Raw genomic sequence first — 20,822 nt, forward strand, 5'->3', positions numbered from 1 at the left:
GGATGAGGGTCAGAGCTAAGTCACAGTCTAATAAACTAAAGTGTAAGAGGTATCGAGGGGCAGTGAAAAAAAGAACTGGGCTAGAGGTGAGGACACTTAGGTTTGTCTCTGCTGTGTCATTAACTAGATACACAAACACGGGGGCCATCTTTCCATTCTGGGACTCAGTTTCCTGATCCATAAAATGAAAGGACTTGAATTAGATATCCAAGCCTGTTGTCACCTCCCATTGTCTATTTCAGGATGATAGGCATAAGGCACAAGACACAGAAACAAAGTTGAGATGGGACAGATTCATTATGAGAAGTCAAGCAAGCAGAAGGCACGGTGGGGGACGGGAGGTTGGAATAGATCGCTCCCTTGAGCTGCCTTGAAAGGAAACGATTCCTCAAGTTTATGGTATTGGCCCAGGTGACTTTAATAGGGAGAAGCGGCCGGTTTCGGAGTAGAGAGAATAGTGTCGGCCACTCAAGGCTCTCAAAACGGACTCCGCCCCCTTTCCAGCAAATCATAGCTTTCTTCCCCATAATGCCCAGCAGCCACTGCCAAACTGTGCACTGCAACCTAACTCTACCTAACTCCACCTCTCCAACTGCCAGCATAATTTCTGCCTTTTTACTGGTTCTAGGAACTGTCACTCAGAGAGTCCTCGTATCCGTTGGTTGTCCTCTGCCTATCTTTTTCTTTCCCTTGTAATCTCGCCTCTTTAGGCACTACCCGCCTCCCGACGCCAATTTCCTTCCTTCGATTGGGTAACCGAAATGCCATTTTTCACGATGCGAAGCTATGATTGGCTATGAGCGGCAGGGCTCGTGCAGTTACCAAGCAGCGGGCTAGACTGAGGCTAGTTACCACGTCAGTGAGCTGACAGGGAAGGTAGCCGGCTCCACCGCCCGTTCTGGCCGACTCTTCCTGGCTAATTGGGTGGGCTTTGATTTCGGCCTCAACTCCCGGAAAGGGCTCCTTTCCTGCTCCTATCTGCCGCCAGAGCCGGGAGAGCCGCTCAGAGACGCCTTCGAGGCCCGGGCTGGACATGAGCAGCCGCCGCCGGTCCTGGGACTAGGCCCCGCCATTTTGGATCCGCTGACAGGTCAGCGAAGTCTCTTACTAGAGTTCCAGTGTCGTGAAGGCCGCCCTGACATGACGAGAGGGAATAAGGAGAGGAGAGCCCTTAAACCGAATGAGCCGGGTTGGGTTAGGGACGCAGGGGCAAGAACGAGATGAGAGAGAGATTGTTGTGGGAGGGCACTGGGAGAGGTGCAGGGGGCAAAGGTCAGGCCCCTGCCGCCGGAGGGGCGACTTCAACTCTGCCTTTTGATCTCTTGCAAGTACCGGAATCCTTCTCCCTGTGTCTCCAGGCTTAGCCTATTTCCTCTCTTTTGGAGCTTCCTGCGTCCTAAAGAGCCCAGTTTTCAGAAGCTGAAAGCAAACTTGAAGAGTATCATATCTACTTTTCAGGGTTGATATTTAGAGCTTGGATGAGAGTCTCTCTGGATTTTGTGCAGCGCCCACTTCTGTGTGAATGCCTCTTTAACACAGCTGAACTGCTTCATTAATGATGATGAACTAATCATCACTACTACTAGACCAGGTAGTGAGAAAGCTTGTGGAAGGACTGAGGCCAGTGTCCCGAGGACCTGGGTTAAGAGAAGGCTTTCCTTTTATGGGGCTGCTCACCTGCCAGTCTGGGTCTGTGTGTAAACACTGGACTTAATCTTCTGCGCCTCTTTCATCTTTTACAAATATTTTCTTCAGGTGTATATTTTTGATTGCCATATCTTCCCCAGGTCTTCTCTTCACTTGTCCTAAGGAGATGAAGTTTAATCTCAAGGAAGCCATTCTGTTACAACATATTTGGAGGAGAGCAGAGAGGGATTTGAAAACCTGTGAAGTTGGTACTGTTGGCCTATTATTTTTAGTGGTAGGAAGAGTCATGAGAGATATTCAATCAGTTTAAAAGTGGTAGGGTCAGGACAGCAGAATGAATGATGGAACATAACCTCAAAGAGTGTAGTTTGTGGTGCTGTGATGACTTTGACAAACTGCTGTATTGTAAAGCTATAAGAGTCCCTCAGTGGTAAAGAATGCCTTTAAAAATAAGGAATAGGTATAGTGTCTTTTAATGCACGACATAGAACTTGGTATGCTTTTAAATCAGGTACACAAGGCACACCTCTGGACCCTGTGGAGGACACAAATGGAAAGGTCTGATTGGAGGTTGCTTTGCTGTGCTCAGTTTATGTGCTCTAAAAAGCAGTAGCAGTATATGTGTACTGGCCTATACTGTGCATGTCAACCTAAGTGCCTTTTAGCATGTAATGTACACTCAGTAAGTGTTATCCATACCTAGGATTAGATTTAGTGTGTGATCTTGTGGCCTGGTTCTGACCCTGGCAGTCAGGCCTTTTGCATGGTGAGGTAGTAACAAGGAGAATGTAAACCTCATTATGTTAGAAGGGAAAACAATCTAGGTTCTAGAGTGACTATAAACTGTGCCCTCCTGAAATTGTGTGTGTATGTATTTGTTGATTTAAAATAAATGGGGTGGAAATTATAGGACACTATTTGCATTTTAACTTGAACTTATCTAACCTGAAGTATCCAGGGTCTGCTTTTCTCATCTGGGTTGATAGGCCCTGTTGATCCCTGTTGAGTTGATAATGCTTTGCATAATAGGCAGTCTAGTCTTTGGATAGATAGTATAACCAGTTCAGCATCTTTTCACTTGGGCTTGGAGGTAAGTCAGGCATCAAAGATTTTACCTTTTCTTATTTAAAAAGTAATTTTCTGGATAGAAATAGTTCTTTACTTCCAGCCCCCATCCCAAATCAGAAAATTTGTTCTTCCTTCAAGATTTGTATTTGAGCTTCTTTTTATAAGTGCCTGTAAACAGTACATTCTAATCTTGACAGTGATGCTCATTGGCACAGTGGGAACTCAGGTTGTAGACACATCTCCTCATGAGTAGCTGGGCACCAATCCCAGTTGAACTCAAGTTCTCAGTAGTTACACTACTACTTCCTTCTCTGTGTTCCAGAAGGCAGGATGACTGCCACTTTTAGATAATAACTTTATTGTTTGGGTACTTAAACTGGCTAGTAATTAGAGAGGAAAAAGACACAGCTCCTGCTTTTGAGGAGACCCATTGTCTTTATACAATACTCACTGGAAGGATCAGCCTTGTCTTTGTACAGCACTTCTATTGATTGATCAGTCTGTCCTTGTGATTCAAGGTGACTAATTAGAATGATTCTGTTGTGGGGTAATTGTGGAACTGAGTTGAAGGGAGTCAGGGAGGTTAATTTTACCTCTGGCTAGAAGAGCTGTGTAAGTGTAATTGTTAGCTCTTTAGCTTTTATTCTTCCTCTTTTTCTGTATTTCATTATGTTCAATGACAGTTGTTTATTTAAATGAAAATGTACTGGACTTTGTGGTGATTTGGAGCCCACTTGTAGTGGATGTGATCATGAAAGAATGATTTATTGCCATCATATAAATAAACTAGGAAAAAAAAAGAAAAAAAAAAAAGAAACTAAGGATTGCAAGCTCAAATGCCTAAGTATCAGGCAGGTAATGTAATTGAGTGAAGTGAGCCAGGAGGGAATGTGTTAGGATATAGTAGTGACTGTAGTTGGAGAAGGCAATGGCACCCCACTCCAGTACTCTTGGCTGGAAAATCCCATGGATGGAGGGCCCTGGTGGGCTGCAGTCCATGGGGTTGCTAAGAGTCAGACATGACTGAGCGACTTCACTTTCACTTTTCACTTTCATGCATTGGAGAAGGAAATGGCAACCTACTCCAGTGTTCTTGCCTGGAGAATCCCAGGGACGGGGGAGCCTGGTGGGCTGCTGTCTATGGGGTCGCACAGAGTCGGACACGACTGAGGTGACTTAGCAGCAGCAGCAGCAGTAGCAGTGACTGTAGTGTACTGAAATGTGAGCACAGTATGACCATGCTTCCTATTTTTCAGGAGAAACTGGGAATTCAGATCATTGTGTTTTAAACTGTTGGTAACTAGTTAAATTACTTAAAAGCCTTTTACAGGTGGAAAATACGTCTGTGGACTGGATTCTGTGCCATGACAGTGGAGGATGACTCCTGATATTCCAAATGAGCAGACCTCATGAGACTTAATCACTGCAGTTCTCTATGTATAATCATACAGACTCACTTTTTAATATTTGTCTTACTCGGCCAACTTTTATACTGAGTTGTCATGTTGGATGCTCTGAGTGGTTAAAAGATGAGTGAGAGAAAGAAGCCTTGTTTCATTTTTCATCTCCAAGGTGACAGAAAGGACATCTTTGGACAACTTTGGGCTTATCTCAGTAACTCACTGCATATAGTTCTTGGGATAACCTCAGAATCTCTATAGAGGGAGGAGGTGGAATGGCAGAGATGGGGTACACCAGTCACCTGCTTATTGGGTTGGGAGGATTTTCCAGTTGTATCCTCTCAGGGAATCAGCTTATTTCTTGGTTTGATTTTCTCTTACCTCCATACTTGAAGTAAATTTCTTGAGCCCAGTAAGTTGTTTACTAATTCAGTAATTTTTGTTCACTTTCAACAAAGCACAGAATTATGGCATGTTCTTTGGCTAGCTATAGAAACCTTAAAAGCTCTGCATCTTTGGTGGTTCTCTGGGATGTTAGAGAGATGAGTGAAGATAAACCTTGGAAGGGCCAGTTGATGGTTGTTCAGCTTCCTGGTACCTTCTACCTTCTTAGTATGCCCATCAGAGTTTTCTTGTTTTACATAGCTCTGTATTAGACATCAAAGCACCATGAAAAAGAAAAAACCCTGAGTTTTTGCCTTTGGAGAATCTAATTTCTAGTTGGATAAGAACAACTTTTAAGCAATGAAGAAAAAAAATAATGGTCTACTAATAATCTGTGTGTGTGTGTGTTCAGTCGCTTAGTCGTGTCCAACTCTTTGAGATCCCTTAGACTATAGCCCGCCAGGCTCCTCTGTCCATGGAATTCTCCAGGCAAGAATACCTGAGTGGGTTGCCATGCCCTTCTCCAGGGAATCTTCTGAACGAAGGGATCAAACCCTGGTCTCCTGTATTGCAGGCATATTCCTTACTGTCTGAGCTACCAAGGAAGCCCCAACTAATCTAGTACCAAAGAAAATAAGACACATATACATGAATATGAAGAATTGACAATTACATAAAGAATTGTAATTATTTACAATGTTTCATAGAAGAAATGTGAACATGCACATAGCATATGAGGAGACTTCAGGAAGATAGATGTAAATCAGAAGCATTATTCTTTGGTGGATAAATGTGGGTTCTTTTTGTCCATAGAGTGGCTAATATGGAAGGTTTGTAACTTCTTTTAATAGTAGAGGAACAAACGTGGGTTACAGAAAGTTTTGCCTGCCTGGCTTAGAGTCCTTGTCTTCTGTGAAGCAATTGTTCTCACAAGAGGTGGATGTGAACTGCATCAATATTGAAGAGTCAGTCTTGGTATTCTTTCATTTATTCATTCAGTATTTATCACTTTTCTTACTATGTATTTATCATTTTTCTTTATCATTTTTCTATGTAAAAGATGATAAATTATGGTCTCTTCCTGAAATGCTCATAGACTCGTGGGAGAGACAGACTAAATAAATAATTATAAATTAGCATAATATATGCTTAAATAGAGGTAGGTGCAGTGCTATGGGGTGACAGAAAAAAAAAAAACCAAACCACTCTTGGAAAGTAGGTTAGCTAGGGAAGACTTACACCTTAGGTATTATCATAATAACAGCCAACCTTTGAGGGGTTTTAATATTCCTAATAGCATGCTCGGCCTTAACAACAAGTGGATGAGGAGGTACTAGCTCAGTTTTGCAATGAGAACTGTAAACTGGGGCTCAGAGAGCCTAAGGAACTTGTTTAATTAAGATCATATAGGTAATAATAGGCAAGAATACCACTGTGGTATTCTAAGTCTCTCATTGACTTTTGGATGTAGTGAGTAAGGATTTACCAGGTGGATAAGAGTGGGAAAAAATGTTCAAAACGGAAAAGGAACAGCATGCACAAAGGCAGACAGCAAAGATCGTGACTTGAACAAGAAAGAACTTTTGATGTTCTATTTAAGAAATATTTTTTGGCCACAGTGCAAGGCATGGATCCTAGTTCCCCAATCGGGGATCAAACCCACTCCCCCAGCATTGGGAGGGCAGAGTCTCAACCACTGGACCACCAGGCAAGTCCCTTGATGATCTCTTATATAAAGAGTATATAGAGCATACATGGGGCATCAGTGTCCCCAGCCAAGCTTAAAAAACAGAGCATTACCAAAGCTACGGCAATGTGTATGCCCTTCCCTATTAGTCACATCTTCCTTCCCTTAGCCCCTGTTGTAAATTTTTTGTGCTTCCCTGGGGTGTAGTCTAGAGGGAGTTGCTAGTTGATACAGTGACGACTCCTCTTTGGATCCTCTTGGGGTGTGTAACTGGGATGCTGCAAAATACTAGAGGAATCCTGTTAGACCCAGGTTTAAACAGATAGTGGTTTCAAATAATATATGTTGCTCGGAGTCTCTGAGCAGATAAGACAGTGGCTTATTTCCCTGGAGGATGTTAGTTGTTGTGTTGTGTATTTAGTTGTTTGTTCTTATATTATTTCTGATACAAGGTAAACCTTAAGCTCTTTTCTACCATACTCATGAGGTGTCTGCTGGCCTTTGTGACCTTGTGACAAGGGGGTTCTAGGTCGTTGGCTACCAGGCAGCAAGTGGTTCATCAGAGCTTCCCTTTTGAACCCAAAGGACAAATTTCCCTTGGGAGATTCTTGGGTAAGGAGACGTGTTTCAAGGCTTGGAGGGAGATTAGGCAACTCTACATAGTCCTTGAAAATAATTTCTCTTTATTCCCTACATGTTTCTTTTTTTTTTTTTTTTAACTAAGAAACTTATGACAATGATTTTTTGTTAGACCTTTGCTATCTTAGAAATTTGTTAGCTTTTGATGCCTAATGAATTTTGATTTAGTGTAGGTCGATTACTTCAGGTGGTATCCCAATTAATAACCTCAGATATGCAGATGACACCACCCTTATGGCAGAAAGTGAAGAGGAACTAAAAAGCCTTTTGATGAAGGTGAAAGTGGAGAGTGAAAAAGTTGGCTTAAAGCTCAACATTCAGAAAACGAAGATCATGGCATCCGGTCCCATCACTTCATGGGAAATAGATGGGGAAACAGTGGAAACAGTGTCAGACTTTATTTTGGGGGGCTCCAAAATCACTGCAGATGGTGACTGCAGCCATGAAATTAAAAGACGCTTACTCCTTGGAAGGAAAGTTACGACCAACCTAGATAGCATATTCAAAAGCAGGGACATTACTCTGCCAACAAAGGTTCATCTAGTCAAGGCTATGGTTTTTCCTGTGGTCATGTATGGATGTGAGAGTTGGACTGTGAAGAAGGCTGAGCGCTGAAGAATTGATGCTTTTGAACTGTGGTGTTGGAGAAGACTCTTGAGAGTCCCTTGGACTGCAAGGAGATCCAACCAGTCCATTCTGAAGGAGATCAGCCCTGGAATTTCTTTGGAAGGACTGATGCTAAAGCTGAAACTCCAGTACTTTGGCCACCTCATGCAAAGAGTTGACTCATTGGAAAAGACTCTGATGCTGGGAGGGATTGAGGGCAAGAGGAGAAGGGGATGACAGAGGATGAGATGGCTGGATGGCATCACTGACTCGATGGACATGAGTCTGAGTGAACTCCAGGAGTTGGTGATGGATAGGGAGGCCTGGCGTGCTGCGATTCAGGGGGTCGCAAAGAGTCGGACACAACTGAGCGACTGATCTGATCTGATCCCAATTAAAAATTTATTTCTTCTGAAAGCCTTCCAAATAGCATGTAGATCTCAGATAAGTCTTGACACTTTTGTTTGCAATTTGTAGTATAGTGTTGTTTCTTGTTTCTGTATTGTTCTCAGTATGGGTGTTTTCTCTCTTGCTCTTAATTCTTTATTTAAAAATTTTTTTAAATTTACTTTTGGTTGTACTGGGTCTTCGCTGCTTCACGGGCTTTTCTCTAGTTGTGGTACATGGGCTTCTCTTTGCTGTGGCTTCTCTTGTTGCCGAGCACGGATTCTAGGGTGGCTGGACTTCAGTAGGTGCGGTTCCTGGGCTCGAGAGCACAGGCTCAATAGTTGGGGCCCAGGGGCTTAGTTGTTCTGTGGCACGTGGGATCTTCCTGGATCAGGAATCCAACCCATGTCTCCTGCATTGGCAACTGATTCCCACACTGAGCCATCAGGGAATTCCTCTTAGTTCTTCAAAAAAGAAATTAAAGGTACTTCCCTGGCAGTCCAGTGGTTAAGACCCCGAGCTTCTGCTATAGGGGAATCATGGGCAGGGGACCTGTGTTCGATCCTGGATCGGGGAACTAAGATCCCACATGCCCTGGAGCAAAACCAAAAAAAAGAGAAATTAAATATTCTTATTTTATAGTGGTCCTCTCCAGGCCCCCCCAAATATTTTTTACAATATTGTAGTCAGTATATATACTACATATATTGAAAGCCCTCCAGGCCCCCCACTTGCTTTTGTAGCTTTACCTGCTATTATTCTCCTAGGAATAATGTTCCAACAAGCCTGGAATAATCCTGATCCTTTACATACTGAATTTTCCCACCAGTAAGCTTTTGCTCTTGCCATTCTCTTGTATTTTTGGCTGTTTGAATCCTGTTTTTCATTTGCTTTTCCAGTGTTCTCTAACAGGAATATTTTCTCTACTTCACCCCTGTGACACTGCGTACCACTCAGGTATTGGGATATGTATGGGTTGTGTATAGATGTATGTGTTTAATCTATTAGATTATAAATTCCTTGTGGGTGGATAGGGATAATTCGGTATGACTCTGTTTAGCATTTTGCTTAGCATGTGCTAAGTAATATCTGGTTGACTGAGGTGAATGTTTATTAATTAACTTTGATTGCTGTTCTTAATCATTTACACATGAAATAATACAACTATTTTTCTAAAGAGCCTACTCATTTTAAAAAATCTGTTAATTAAAGTTTAAAAATAGGTAATATATGTATGTGACACAAAATTCAAAAAGTATAAAAGAATATACAAAGAAAAGTAAGGCTTCCCCCCTCCACTGTGAGAGGAAGGAACTGGAATTTCCGTTCTCCAGTGGCAACCTCTGTTGTGTGCTATGTCAAGTTGCCTCAGTCATGTTTGATTCTCTGCGATCCTTTGAACTATAGCCCTCCAGGCTCCTCTGCTCCTCTGTTCACGAGATTCTCCAGGCAAGATTACTAGAGTGGGTTGCCATGCCCTCTTCCAGGGGATCTTCCCAATCCAGGAACTGAACCTGTGTCTCTTATGTCTCCTGCTTTGGCAGGAGCTTCTTTACTTCTAGTGCCGCGTGGGAAACCCAATGTTTAACACTCCTCCACAGTGGGGAATCGAACCCTGGTCTCCCGAATGACAGGTGGGGATACTCACCACTATGCTAAGAGTGTCTTAAAAATCTTTCCAGAGATCTAGAACATATTCATCTTGCCTAAATAATTTAAGGAAGAAGAGATACTAGAGATTTTATCTTTTCTGATACTTTAAGTTATTTTTAAATTTATTTTTCTTCTACTTCTTGATTCTCTTCCTCTTCATCATTATGTGTTCTCATCATTGAATCTTCTCCATTCATTGAAGAGAATATTATTGTGTGCTTAGAGCATTTAGTCTTCTGAGACTAACCTAGTTGTTTCTTTAAATTGTTATTAAAATAAATGTTGGGACTTCCCTGATGGTCCAGTGGTTAAAATTCTGTGCTCCCAATGCAGGGGGCATCATTTTGATCCCTGGTTGGGGAAGATCCTACATGCTGCATGGTGAGGCCAAAAAACCAAAATCTTTAAACAATAGATACTATCTTTTGTTGGAATTCCCTGTGGATTGAGAGAGGTGTTATAGGCCTTTACAAAATTTGTACTTTTTTCCTTTGTCATAGTAGTTTTCATGCTTCTCACTTTCTTTATGCAAAATATGCAAATAGAGCTACTTGCAGCGTGCTTCCCCCCTACCCCCCACCCCGTGTCTCTGGTTCAGTTTTCTTTTAGATCCTGCTGAACTCTATAAATGCCTCAAGGGCAGAAATTATATCTCATTTCTTTCATAATTATTAATTTTAAATTATATTGATAGTATAGTAATACATTCTTGTGAAAAATTAGAACATAGATAAGGCTATGCTGCTGCTGCTGCTAAGTCGCTTCAGTCATGTCCGACTCTGTGCGACCCTATAGATGGCAGCCCACCAGGCTCCACCGTCCCTGAGATTCTCCAGGCAAGAACACTGGAGTGGGTTGTCATTTCCTTCTCCAATGCAGGAAAGTGAAAGGGAGTCGCTCAGTCGTGTCCGACTCTTCAAGACCCCATGGACTGCAGCCCACCAGGCTCCTCCATCCATGGGATTTTCCAGGCAAGAGTGCTGGAGTGGGGTGCCTTTATAAGTATCCTCTGATTGCAACCTAATTTCATAATACCTTCTCTAGAGATAGCTGTGGTTATTGAGTTTTGGTACATCTACTCAAACCTTTTATTCATTGTTTACATATCTCTCTATATACCTATATCTCTCTATATACCTGTAACGACATTAGATGACTCACAAACACAGTATTTCAAGGGAAAAAGACAAATTGCAGAAGAATACATACAATCTGATATTATACAAAATATAAAAATAGGCAGAATGATACATACTGTCTAAAGATACATATCAATGAAGTAAAAGTATAAAGTAACATTAAAATTTTAATAAAAAGATTTAGAATAGTGGGGACTATGGATGAAAGAGAGAAGGATGTAATTAGGAAGGACTTCAGTTGTACTGTTCTTAATCTGGATACTGGCTTGTTATATCACTCTTTATATCTTGAAAGTGAAAGAAAGTGTTAGTCACTCAGTCATGTCTGGCTGTTTGCGACCCCGTTAACTGTGGCCTGTCAGACTCCTATGCCCATGGAATTCTCCAGGCAAGATTACTGGAATGGGTTGCCATTCCCTTCTCCAGGGGGATCTTCCCATCCCAGGGATCTAACTCAGGTCTCCTGAAATGAAGGCAGATTCTTTACCAACTAAGCCACCAGGGAAGCCCCTTTATATCTTTGTTGCTGTTGTTCAGTTGCTCAATCATGCCCGACTCTTTGCGACCCAATGGACTGCAGCATGCCAGGCTTTCCAGTCCTTCACCATCTCCCAGAGCTTGCTCAAACTCACATCCATTGAATTTGTGGTACCATCCAACCATCTCATCCTCTGTCATCCCCTTCTCCTGCCTTCAGTCTTTCCCAGCAGGAGTCTTTTCTAAGAGTCCTGAAAAGGAGTCTTTTCAGGGTCTTTTCTAATGAGTAAGCTCGTCGCATTAGGTGTCCAAAATATTGGAGCTTCAGCTTCAGTATCAGTCCTTCCAGTGAATAGTCAGGGTTGATTTCCTTTAGGATTGACTGGTTTGATCTCCTTGTAGTCCAAGGGCTTTATATCTTACTTTATGTTAAATATTACATATTTTTTAAAACGAAAATCTAGTATTTTATGTAGGATTGGTTAGTTGGTTTTTACATAACTGGTGACATATAATCATATACTACAGTTTTTTTGTTTTTTCATTTCACAGTATGTCTGAGGCTCTTTCCATGTCTTTTACTCTGTTCCTTAGCACTCTGAAAGATGCCTTATGCATAGTAGCTGCTCATTAAGTAAATATTTCTGAAATCGTTTCACTTACTCTGTTAACCTCACTGTTTTTTATTTTATTTTTAATTGGAGGATAATTACTTTACAGTATTGTGATGGTTTCTGCCATACATCAACGTGAATCAGCCACAGGCATACACATGTCCCCTCCCTCTTAAACCTCCCTCCCTATTCCATGCCTCTAGGTTGTCACAGAGCACCAGCTTTGGATTTCTTGTGTCATGCAGCAAATTCCCACTGGCTATCTATTTTACATATGGCAATGTATATGTCTCAAGTCATCCCACCCTCTCCCTCCCCAACAATGATCTTATGTCTACATCTTCTTTGCTGCACTGTGAGTAGGATCATCAGTACCATCTTTCTAGATTCCATATATATTGCTAGTATACAATATTTGTCTTCCTTTTTTTGAGTTCACTCTGTATAATGGACTCTAGGTTTATCCACCTCATTAGAATCGACTCAAATGCATCCCTTTTTTATTGCTGAGTAATATTCCATTGTATATATGTACCACAGCTTCTTTATCCATTCATCTATTCAGGGACATACAGCTTGCTTCTGTGTCCTAGCTATTGTAAAAAGTGTTGCAATGAATAGTGCTGCATTGGGGTACATGTGTAGCCTTAGTGTTTTAATTTTCCTTGAGCCTGATCTAAATGTCTATATAACTGTGTGTCTCCCCTTCCCTTCTTTTTATCCCTTTTGCTTTTTAAAATTTTATCTATTTTGAGGAGGATTCCAAGTAATGGGACGTGATTAGGTTGGTTTTATAAGCTCCTATTAAGGTTTTCTCTATGCCAAGAAGAGTCTACCTTTCAGTTTGCTTATTAGAGATTTCCTGCTATAAGCAAGTGAACTTGACTTTTCAGAACTTTTCAAAGCTTGCATCACTGCCACTGTCCAATTTTCTGGAGCCGACTTGGTAGTATAAATGCAGTCTAAAAATTGATATTGTAACTGTGGTTCCAAACTAAGGCTATTTTTCTAAAAGCCTTCATTCTTTTTTTTTTTTTTAACTTAGACCTTCATTACTGATTGGGTTGATAAAGTAAAAGAACAATAGGAAGGTCTGAAATATTTCTTTAACAAGCTAGGCACACAGAGGTATCTGCTTGTCTTCATGCTTTGTAGGGTAGATTTGGGGGACATTGACTTTGAGGAATTTGAATGCTTGTTAGAGTTTGTTGAGGTGCCTTAGAGAAATTTTCTGGTGTGATGTTTTTGGAGTTGTATCTTGAACTTTTAGAGACCTCTAGAAGAGCCAGGTAATTGGATTCATAACATAAGAAGGACCTTATCACATTTTAGTATTATAGGTGGGGAATCTTGGTACTAAAAAGCTAAATTAATAGTTCTAACCTTATCAGGTACTGATTCAAGCATGGGGATGCTCTTGGGTAACCAAATATTAACTAACTTTTCTCTTAACTGTTTCAGTAGGTTTGCCAGGATGGTGGATAAAAATATTTACATCATTCAAGGGGAAATTAACATTGTGGTTGGGGCCATCAAACGAAATGCCCGATGGAGCACCCATACACCACTGGTAAGTGGGGGATGGGCAGAACATTTGGTTACTGAGTTGTTGTAGGGGATCTGCTACATGGTCAGTTTCCTGGTAATAATGATAATAGGAGAAATTCAGAGTTTTTCAGAAGGGTATCAAGGACCCTTCTGTTTTATTTTAATAAGAGTCAAATTTATAAGCTGCCTTTTTTCCTCTAGAACCCGAAAGGTGATGCCATTTTTCTTCTAGCTGTTTTTATAAGCAGCTTAAGCTAGTACTTGGGACCTCTTCGATGTGTCTAAACATGTTAGAAAGATTTCTTATCTTCTTTTTTGTTTGTTTACTTTTTGAACCAGAAATTTTACTTCTAAGAATTTATTCTAATATTCAAATATTAGAAAAAAATTGCGATATAGATTCCTTACCTTCTGATTCCTGAGAACTATAATTAGCTATCAAATTCATTTCAATTAGTGCAGTTGTTGGCACATGGAATATGGCTTTGTAATGGTACTCCTTGGAAATTCAGCAAGCTTTCAAATATAGAGACCATATCTTGCTAATCAAATGAGTAAGCTTAACTGTTGTAAAGCTGACTCTCTTTGTTGCATATGTATGTTCAGTGATGTTTTTGTTACAGTTGTATAAAACAGTTTTGAGTACAGTTGTAAAATTAAAGTTTAGACACTTCTAGCTTGGTGAATATGTATATGTTTGTTTAGAAATTTCTCACTTTGATTAATTAACTGTTTTATAAGTAAGAGTGGAGTTAGGGATGAATGTATATGACTATGATAGCTATGAAGAAAGAGAAGAGATAGGGTAATACATGTCTCAGTCTGTATGTTTCAGTCTATTTGGGATGTTCTAACCCAATACCATGGACTAGGAAACCTATAAACAGATTTTTTTTTTTAAACAATGTATTTATTTCCAGGGGCTGAAAGTTCAATATCAGAATGTTAGCATGCTTGGGTGAGGTACTTCTGGATCTCAGACTTCTCATTGTATCCTCACATAGTAGAAGGGGGAAGGAAACACTCTAGGAATGTGGGATCTTAGTTCTCCAAGGAGGGATCAAACCTGTGCCCCCTGCAGTGGAAGCATGGAGTTTTAACCACTGGACCACCAGGGAAGTCCCAGCACAGAAGTTTTGAGGGGTCATGATCATTCAGACCATAGCACATATAGAAGACCTAGCAGTCTATGGTAACTTGAATGCCATGGTCTTGGTGTAGATTAAGATTAGCACTTCAGGATGTACTATTTTAGGTAAGCCCAGGGTACTTCTATGAGATAAGAGATTAGAGAACTGGAAAAATGAACCATGGCTAACTTCCTTTTCGTCAGAAGGAAAACTGACTGAATTTTCTGGTTGGATTCAGAGAAAGAGCTCTTGATCTATCTTTTATTTCCTTTTTACTCTTGGTCTGATAATGAATTCTTTTTTTTTTTTTTTTAATCTGTGTGTTATAGGATGAAGAAAGGGATCCTCTGCTGCATAGTTTCAGTCATCTAAAGGAGGTTTTAAACAATGTAACAGGTAAGTGTGTTTGATTTATTGCAAGGATGGGCAAACTTTTTCTTTATAGTATAAGACTATATGATATTTTAGGCTTTGCAGGCTGTAGCAACTGCAACTACTCAACTCTGTCATTGTAACTCAAATGCAGACTCAGATAATACTTAAATGAATAATAAATACAATTTTCTTTTAAAAAAACAGGCTGCAAGCCAGTTTTGGCCCACAGGTGTAGTTTGCTCTGGTTTATTTTACTGCTGATCCTTCCTGGAGCTCTTAGTGTCCCACTTTAGTGGGGAATCGGCGTTCATACAATTATAAGCTTCCTTCTTTGCTTGAGTTATAAGTGTTATTTTTGGCTAATGTTCTGTTTTGTTTTAGCTATTTTTCTTTCTCTAACTCACATATGCCGTCAGATAGGAAGTTGATGACACAAGTGAAGTGTTTATTTAATACTTGCAGTGTAACCTTTCTCTTACAGAAAATCCTTACTGGTTTTAGGACCTGAGCTTTGTAATGCAGCTCTTTTAGTCTTCACTTGTTCCCAGAATCTTTTGTGTCACACACTCCGCCTTTGTTTTCCTAATCATAATTATCTTATGTAATATTTATATGTTTAGAATTTTCAAAGCCACTTTCACATTTATTACCTTACTGAATTTTTTTCCCTTTTGTTTTATTTATATTTCAGATCAGAAACTTCATTCTTTCTTCTTTTAGTTTAATTGAGATGTAATTGATATATAGCACTATATAACTTCAAGATGTACATAGTGCTTTGAATTACATACATTATGAAATGATTTCACAATAAGTTTAGTGAACATCTGTCATCTCACAGATACAAAATTAAAGAAATAGAAAAAAAAATTTTTTTTTCTGGTGAGAACTCTTAGGATTTAGTCTCTTAACAACTTTCATGTGTAACATACAGCAGTGTTAATTACATTTATCATGTTGTATGTGCGTACATGCATGCTCAGTCGCTCAGTTATGTCTGACTCTTTCTGACCCCATAGACTATGGCTTGCCAGGCTCCTCCGTCCATGGGATTTTTCAAGCAAGAATATTGGAATGAAGAATACTGGTTGCCATTTCCTCCTCAATGGGATCTTCCTGACCTAGGGATTAGACCCATGTCTCCTGCGTCGGCAGGTGGATTCTTTACCACTGGGTCACCTGTGAAGCCCATTGTGTTGTACATTACAGCCCTAATACTTATTTATCTTATAACTAGAAGATTGTGTCTTTTGGCTGCTTTCATCCAGTTCCTCCTTCCCCCACCCCCTGCCTCTGGTAACCTGATCTTTTTGTTTGTGAGTTTATTTGTTTGCTTTTGAAATAGAATTGACCTGTAATACTATGTTCTTGCTATACAACATTGTGATTTGATGTTTCTGTACATTTCAAAATGTTCACCATGATAAGCCTAGTTACTATACCTTTTTGAAACTTTTACACAACCTGTGAGGGAGGCATGGCAGATTTGTCCCCCTTTTATGAATGAAGTTGAAGCCCAGAGATATTTTAAGTAATTTAGCTGAGATCACACTGATCCTAAGAAGTGGAATCAGAACTCAAAACTAGAATTCAGGCCCCAAACACCAGATTCAGTGCCCTGTTCTGTGTGGTTTCTGTTCATACAATTAGAGGAGAATGTACACAGGAAATGCTTTACATTATGTTTAAAAACATGTCAAGAGAGGAGGTAAAGGCTCAACACTTCATATTTTTCAAGCTGGTGGGGGGAAGATATAGACATAAAGGGAAAGCCTCAGAGCTGTGCTCCTCTGTTGACTATAAAGGGCTTTTGCAGTGTATATCCCTGGAATGTTTTTAGCTAGTAACATCTAACACCACAATTGAAATAGCTTTTAGGCTTCTGCAGATTAAATAAATAAAAAATAAGTAAATGTTCTCCTTTTATGAGAAATGTAGGAGAATATCTGGAGAAAAATTCCTTTTACTTTCCTAACCCTAATCCTAGGGAATCTAAGGATTTTCTACATGTTTCTTTAAAGGAGCAAATTTGACTTAATGTGAAAAAGTGTTGGTAATGTTAGCCAGTGATCAAATATAGAGGAAGAGGTGTCTGATAGCTAGTTAGCAGGGCTAATGCTGCAACTAGGCATGTTCTCATTTTATGGCCTGTACTGAAAGTGATTTGGCTGCTTTAGAAAGTTGGTGGCTTGTGCAGATTTTTTTGTCAATTGAAGTATAGTTGATTTACAGTGTTGTGTTAATTTCTTCTGTACAGCAAAGTGATTTAGTTATACATATATACATTCTTTTCCATTATGGTTTATCCTGGGATACTGAATATAGTTTCCTGTGCTATATAATAGGACCTTGTTGTCCGTCCATTCTATACGTAGTAGTTTGCATCTTCCCAGGTGGCCCTAGGGGTAAAGAACCCACCTGGCAATGCAGCAGATGCAAGAGATGAGGGTTCAATCCTTGGGTGGGAAAGATCCCTTGGTGGAGGGAGTGGCAACCCACTCTAGTGTTCTTGCCTGAAGAATCCCATGGGCAGAGGAGCCTGGTGGGCTACAGTCCATAGAGTTGCAAAGAGTCGGACACGACTGAAGTTAACTTAGCACGCACGCAACATGCACTAAGCCCAAACTCCCAGTCCATCCTCCCCTCCCCCATAGCACAAGTCTGTTCTCTCTATGAGTGTTTCTGCTTCATAGGTAGGTTCATTTGTGTCATGTTTTATATTCTATGTACAAGTGATATCATATGGTATTTGTCTTTCTGACTTACTTCACTTAGTATGATAATCTCTAGTTGCATCCATATTGCTGCCAGATTTTTCTTTTTAACTTTTCATGTAAAGCTTACATATCCCAATTACAAAGAAAAATAGTCAATAGATATTTACAATTCTTCTTCGTGGGTCAGAGTTTGGAGTATTATCTTTCTCAGAGAATACATTTGGAAAATGTTTGGCAAGCATTTTATATACAGCTAAGAATTGTTGTCATAAGTGGCTGAAAGTGAAAGAAAGTGAAGTCACTCAGTCGTGTCCGACTCTTTGCAACCCCATGGACTGTAGCCTACAACACTCCTCCGTCCATGGGATTTTCCAGGCAAGAGTACTGGAGTGGGTTGCCATTTCCTTCTCCAGAGGATCTTCCCAACCCAGGGATCAAACCTGGGTCTCCTGCATTGTAGGCCGATGATTTACCATCTGAGCCACCAGGAAAGTCCCGTTAAGTGGCTGGGTACATCCTAAAATGGCTGAGGTGAGACTGGAGTTACCTTGTAGGCCTTTTGGGCACTTTGCAGACCCTCAGGAGCTGAGGTGGTGCTGCTCTCCTGATAAAGCCACGTTTCCTACTTGCCATCCAATCCATATCCCACACTTGTTTTCTCCATTCTGACATATCCCAAGACTTCAGTTCAGAGATTGTATCTGTGGTGAGTAGTGCAATCCAGGATTTGGTTTCTAGTTCATCTGAGAGTTACCAAACTTGAGTCTGCTGCCTAATTTTCTTACATCTTTGGGTTAGGAATCCAGATTATCTTCTGCTTGAAACTATTAAAACCAGAATGTGCTGAGGAACCAGTTCTGTTAGTGGTACTAGGAACATAGCTGGGTGTTGGCCAAGCTTTCCCTCAGAGTGAAGAAGAAGGTGATGATATTCTCCAGGGGCCAGTAGCTGTGGCAGATATTGAAACAGTGCCTGTCTAAGTTGCCCCATTGTTCTTGGGTTTTAACATATTACCTACCTGATAAAATGACAGAGTGGATCTGAAATAGAGCATTTCATGGTCTTCTGATTGGTTCTGACCCCCCACATAGTGCTGGCTTCCAGGAGCAGGTTTATGGGTCAGCTGCTCCTGTGGTCCTGGACTTTGTAATCCATGACCAATTTCTTGTTTCTTTTACTGAAACAAACAGATTTTTTTTTGATTGGCAGTGTCAGGAGGATTGCTTTCTTGGAAGCCTGTTAATGGTCGGAGGCTGGGAAAGGGTTTTGAACTTGAGAGAGAAACTGAAGGGACTGCCCATGCTATGTGACTGGGAATGGTGTACTACTTAGGTTGGAAGAACTATGGTAGGAATTCCAAGACTCCATTCAGTTAAACTCATGAAACTGATTTGGGCTTGGTCTCTTTTTACAAAGGCTTTTTATTTGCACTTTTCTAGACTATCTGCTGGCTGGGTTGGTTAAGAATATTATTAATGGACATAGGTGATTCATTGGACATTGTCAGTCAACCAAAGCAATTTTTCCTCTTGTAAGCAGTCAGAAGACCTTTTAAGGGCATAAGTGCTACCTATAAGTGCTCCAGGAACATTGTCTGAGCATTGTAAAGGATGTAAGTCTACTGTCTCTAGTAAGGGTTGGGTAAGTCCATGTCATTATTCTCACAGGTGTATCTCTGGACCACATTTGCAGTCCGTATTTGCCCAAAATGCATGATAACTGAATGCTCTGTAATATCTAGAGTAATAGAATGTTCTAATACCACATCTAAAGAGAGGGTTGCACTTGGAAAGTATGAAGTGCCTGAGAGCAAAGTTTGCATATTGGTACTTTGGATAAAGCCATAGCTCACCTCCAGTGAGACTTGACTGCTGCCCCTCATTTAGTCTTTCAGTTCTCTTAAGAATCCTTTAAGAGGTTATTCTAAAGGAGTTAAAACAGATGTGTGGTTGCTAGGAGCAGGAAGTGGGCATGGGAAGTAACTGCTAATGGTAATAGGGTTTCTTTTAGGGGTGATGAAAATGTTCTGGAATTAGATCATGATGATGGTTGTACAACTTTGTGAATATACTAAAAACTGTAGAAGTGTATACTTTAGAAGGATGAATTTTATGGCATATGAAATCTATCTTAATTTTTCAAAATAGCAAGTGTAGACTGGAAAAGCAATGGGATTCACCATCTCTTTCTCAGCACTCATAGCTATGAAGGGATGCCTCTGACTATACTTGCTGCTGTGCTTTGAACCCATTGCCCAGCAAAGGCAGCGTAAGGCTCTGTTTAGCCTCCTGGCCCAGTTTGTCCTTTTATGTCTCTCTCATTAACTCAAGAAGCACATGGCTTTTATATTTAAATTTATTCAAGCTGTAATCTTTGACATTTGAGTTAGCTTTTAGTACAGTTTTGCATTTATAGTAATATATATTATGTATTTTCTCTATCCCCAAAGAATCCATTTTAATCTTTTCCGGATGCAAATTTCAGGCTGTCTTGCCCCATCTCCCCTTTCTTTCTCTCTTTCCCCTCCCCCAACGGAGTGTGTTTGATCAGGTGTGGCAGGAATATCCACTGTCAAGCTGCGCCCTTTATATTAGTCAATATTATCCTTCTCCCCCCTCCCTGTCTGTCTGCCCCTTTGGGCTTTCCCAGTTGATTTATAATTTTGGAATTCTCATCGGAGTCTGTAATACAGTTTGTTCATTATTTAACCAAAACCTGTTTAATGAGCAGAGAGAGGCAATGTAAATGTTAGGCATGTTGCAGTGATGTACCTTTGTGCTTCTCAAAGCGGGTGGGTAGTTAACTCTGTGCTGCCTGCAGGGCTGGGGCTTCCTGGCCTTAGGGGCAGAAGGACCAATGCCTCTTCCTTGCATCTGCTCAAGCCATACGGTGGGCTTAGATTCCAAAGACACATTTCTTTTTATCCTTTTAGAGATCTTGTTGGGGCTCTTGCGTATTGGAGTTATCTATAATCTCACAGACTGGGCGGTAAGATTTGTGGCATGAGACGGGGATGAAAGGGAAAGTGAAATATTAAAATACTTGATACCGCTCTTGGTTTTAGGTCTGTAGAGAGTTGTTGTTCAGTCACTCAGTCGTGTCCGACTCTTTGTGACCCCATGGACTGCAGTAAGCCAGGCTTCCTTGTCCTTCACCATCTCCCGGAGCTTGCTCAAACTCATGTCCGTTGAGTCAGTGATGCCGTCCAACCATCTCATCCTCTGTCATCCCCTTCTCCTCCTGCCTTCAATCTTTCCCAGCATCAGGGTTTTTTTCTAATGAGTCATGTCTTCGCATCAGGTGGCCAAAGTATTGGAGCTTCAGCATCAGTCCTTCCAGTGAATATTCAGG

General features: G+C 40.7%; 1 protein-coding gene across 10 annotated transcripts in view; it reads left to right on the top strand.

Annotated features, from left to right (window-relative positions):
* Positions 1 to 788: 788 nt before the first annotated feature.
* The window catches only part of GBF1 (golgi brefeldin A resistant guanine nucleotide exchange factor 1), a 124,392-nt gene continuing 104,358 nt past the window's right edge, over positions 789 to 20,822 (top strand). For 8 of the 10 annotated variants that reach the window (XM_055560383.1, XM_055560388.1, XM_055560387.1 and 5 more), the window contains exons 1-3: positions 790 to 1,090; positions 13,163 to 13,271; positions 14,709 to 14,775. In XM_055560383.1, the coding sequence (XP_055416358.1) occupies positions 13,176 to 13,271; positions 14,709 to 14,775 (163 nt within the window). In that variant the 5' untranslated portion in view covers positions 790 to 1,090; positions 13,163 to 13,175. Of the gene's footprint in view, positions 1,091 to 8,717; positions 8,776 to 13,162; positions 13,272 to 14,708; positions 14,776 to 20,822 lie in introns of all 10 variants that reach the window. The other 2 variants (XM_055560385.1, XM_055560384.1) reach the window with 2 other exon arrangements.

Source organism: Bubalus kerabau, chromosome 22 (genome assembly GCF_029407905.1).
Source record: "Bubalus kerabau isolate K-KA32 ecotype Philippines breed swamp buffalo chromosome 22, PCC_UOA_SB_1v2, whole genome shotgun sequence".
Classification (NCBI taxonomy): Eukaryota; Metazoa; Chordata; class Mammalia; order Artiodactyla; family Bovidae; genus Bubalus; species Bubalus kerabau.